This window comes from Hibiscus syriacus, unplaced genomic scaffold (assembly GCF_006381635.1).
Source record: "Hibiscus syriacus cultivar Baekdansim isolate YM2019G1 unplaced genomic scaffold, ASM638163v2 tig00110676_pilon, whole genome shotgun sequence".
NCBI classification, from domain to species: domain Eukaryota; kingdom Viridiplantae; phylum Streptophyta; class Magnoliopsida; order Malvales; family Malvaceae; genus Hibiscus; species Hibiscus syriacus.
The window spans coordinates 1,333,811-1,336,063 of NW_024062820.1; the positions used below are offsets into that span (position 1 = coordinate 1,333,811).

At 38.8% G+C, this 2,253-nt stretch overlaps 1 protein-coding gene across 2 annotated transcripts; it reads left to right on the forward strand.

Moving 5' to 3' along the window:
• The first annotated feature begins 256 nt into the window (after positions 1 to 256).
• LOC120137678 (cyclin-dependent kinase inhibitor 7-like) lies at positions 257 to 1,483 on the forward strand. 2 transcript variants are annotated; one of them, XM_039153377.1, is made up of 4 exons: positions 257 to 569; positions 677 to 726; positions 904 to 1,062; positions 1,184 to 1,483. In XM_039153377.1, the coding sequence occupies exons 1-4, from the start codon at positions 270 to 272 to the stop codon at positions 1,251 to 1,253; spliced, it is 579 nt and encodes a 192-aa protein (XP_039009308.1). In that variant the 5' UTR covers positions 257 to 269; the 3' UTR covers positions 1,254 to 1,483. The 2 variants fall into 2 exon arrangements, with proteins under 2 accessions (XP_039009308.1, XP_039009309.1); XM_039153378.1 differs by having other exon boundaries at positions 907 to 1,062.
• Positions 1,484 to 2,253: the final 770 nt, after the last annotated feature.

The window sequence follows — 2,253 nt, forward strand, 5'->3', positions numbered from 1 at the left end:
AGTTAGGCAAAATGAATAAAATATTATTCGGTAAATAAAATCATGTTCAATACTTTAACTTAATAAAAAAATATTATGCCGTCAAATGTTCGCGTTACAGATTCTGTTAAATGGACCACCATCAGTTCATCACCTACAGCCAACCTCTTTAAAACAGCAAAACAAATCCTCGCCGTTCAATTGTTTACCCCTCTCTCATCATCATCGTAAAACTAACAAAAGCAGAAAGCGAATGCTCACAACCCAAAAAAGCTGGAGGAATTGCTGTTATGGAGGTAGCTGACGTCGTAGTCCGAACACCAGCTATGGTGCCGGTGGCAACGGGAACAGTTCAGAAGAAACGGAGGAGATTTAACGACGATGACGGTGGAGAAGAAGCTGAATTTAGAGTAACTTCTCCAACGACGTCGTATGTTCAGTTAAGAGGCCAGAGAATTTTGGTGGATCATCATCGCGGCAATAAAAATCCGTGTTTGGAGTCTAACTCGGATCATGATGACGACGTGTCATGTTCTTCAAGCAATCTCGGCTCGTGCGAGGAAAGAAATATTGAATTGCCAGATCCGGAGGTGAATTTTGAAATTTTTGTTAAAAGAATAATAAATTCTAGGAATTTCAGTTTCTCGAACTCTAATTGATGTTATTAAATTGAAGAGTTTTTGAATTATTTTCCCAGGATGAGAGCATTGAAGATGAAACATCCACGCATTTCAGCAGCAGAGAAAGGTTGGTGAAATTGAACTTACTAATAGATTATAAACGTATAAATTTATTTATGTTGATATTTAAGTTTTCTTTCTTTCTTGAATTCAAATTTTAAATTCCCTTTCTTACGTTCTAGAACTTGAATTTTATATACTCCTCTCTAATTCTTGTTCTCTTCGTCTCCACCGTGAACTGAAGCAGGAGAGAAACGACGCCGTCAGCAGAAGCAGAAGACATGGATTCAAGGTCGACGCCATCAGAGCGGAGATCAACGGTGGTGGAGATGCCAACCGAAGCTGAACTGGAAGAATTCTTCTCTGTTGCCGAGGGAAAACTTCAGAATCACTTTGCTGAAAAGTACGTTCACAATTCACCTGTCTTTTTTCTCCCTTTCCTTCTACTATTACATTTTCTTGGGAACCAAACAGTAATTTCAAACTAAGGAAAAGAAAATTTGTTTTGGCTTGACTACTTTTAGGTACAACTACGATATTTTAAAGGATGAACCATTGGAAGGGCGCTACGGGTGGATTCGATTAAAGACATGAAGAAAATCCAACTCACGCCATCTCCGTCGGAAAAATCTATAAAAAAAAATCTAAAATTGCTAATATAATGAAATTCTGTTGGAATAAAATATTTGGTGGTTTTGTGGAAATTCGGAGCCACCAAAATTTGTCAGTTTCAACTGCTAGAATGTCTGCTGCTTCTGCTTCTTCCTCGTTTCTGGTATGCCAACTGCTTCTCTATATTAGTCAGTTGTAATAATTTTTCCTTCTTTTTAGGAAATAATTGTAATTTGATAAAGAAAATGCTGTAGCAGCTTCTCTCTTTCTGCTACACTTGTTGCTTCTAATTGTGAGTAGTATTTCTCTTTGGCAAAATGGTCGGTATAATGTAAGTGGTAACATAGAACCTATTGGATCTTAATAATAAGAAAATATTAATTTTTAAAGAATTTAGGTTCGAATAACTACACTTTCCAGACCTATCCATTATCAAAGAATCAATCAGTTATGCATGGAAGGGGCAGGATTCTAGTGCTGGGGGTGCAAAGGTTAGTTAGCAGCGGGTTTGTTCCTTGAAGTTCGAAGGTGGTTTGGGTCTCAAGGATGTTTCGTGTTGGAATAGGGCGTGTGCTGTGCAGCTTATTAGAGACTTACTTGCTGGTGAAGGTTCTCTTTAGGTGGCTTGGGTTCGTGCATATGTCCTGAAAGGGGACGACTTTTGGCATGTTGAGGGTAAGTGTAATGCTAGCTGGTTCTTGCGGAATCTGTCTAAACTGAGGGTAGAAGCTGCCTATTTTTGCTTCTGCTTTAAGCTTACATAATGTGAAGGCCGCCTGGATTTGGGGTGAAATTAGGACGAAGGGTCCTGTTGTTCCTTGGCAAAAGCTTGTCTGGTTTCCTTTGCATGTTCCTAAACATGTTATTATTGTTTGGCTTGCGATTCTGGACAGACTTAGTACTCAGGACAGACTTAGTACTCAGGACAGGTTGTTGAAAATGAATTTGGGGATTGATTATTCTTGTCCTACTTGTGGTTGTG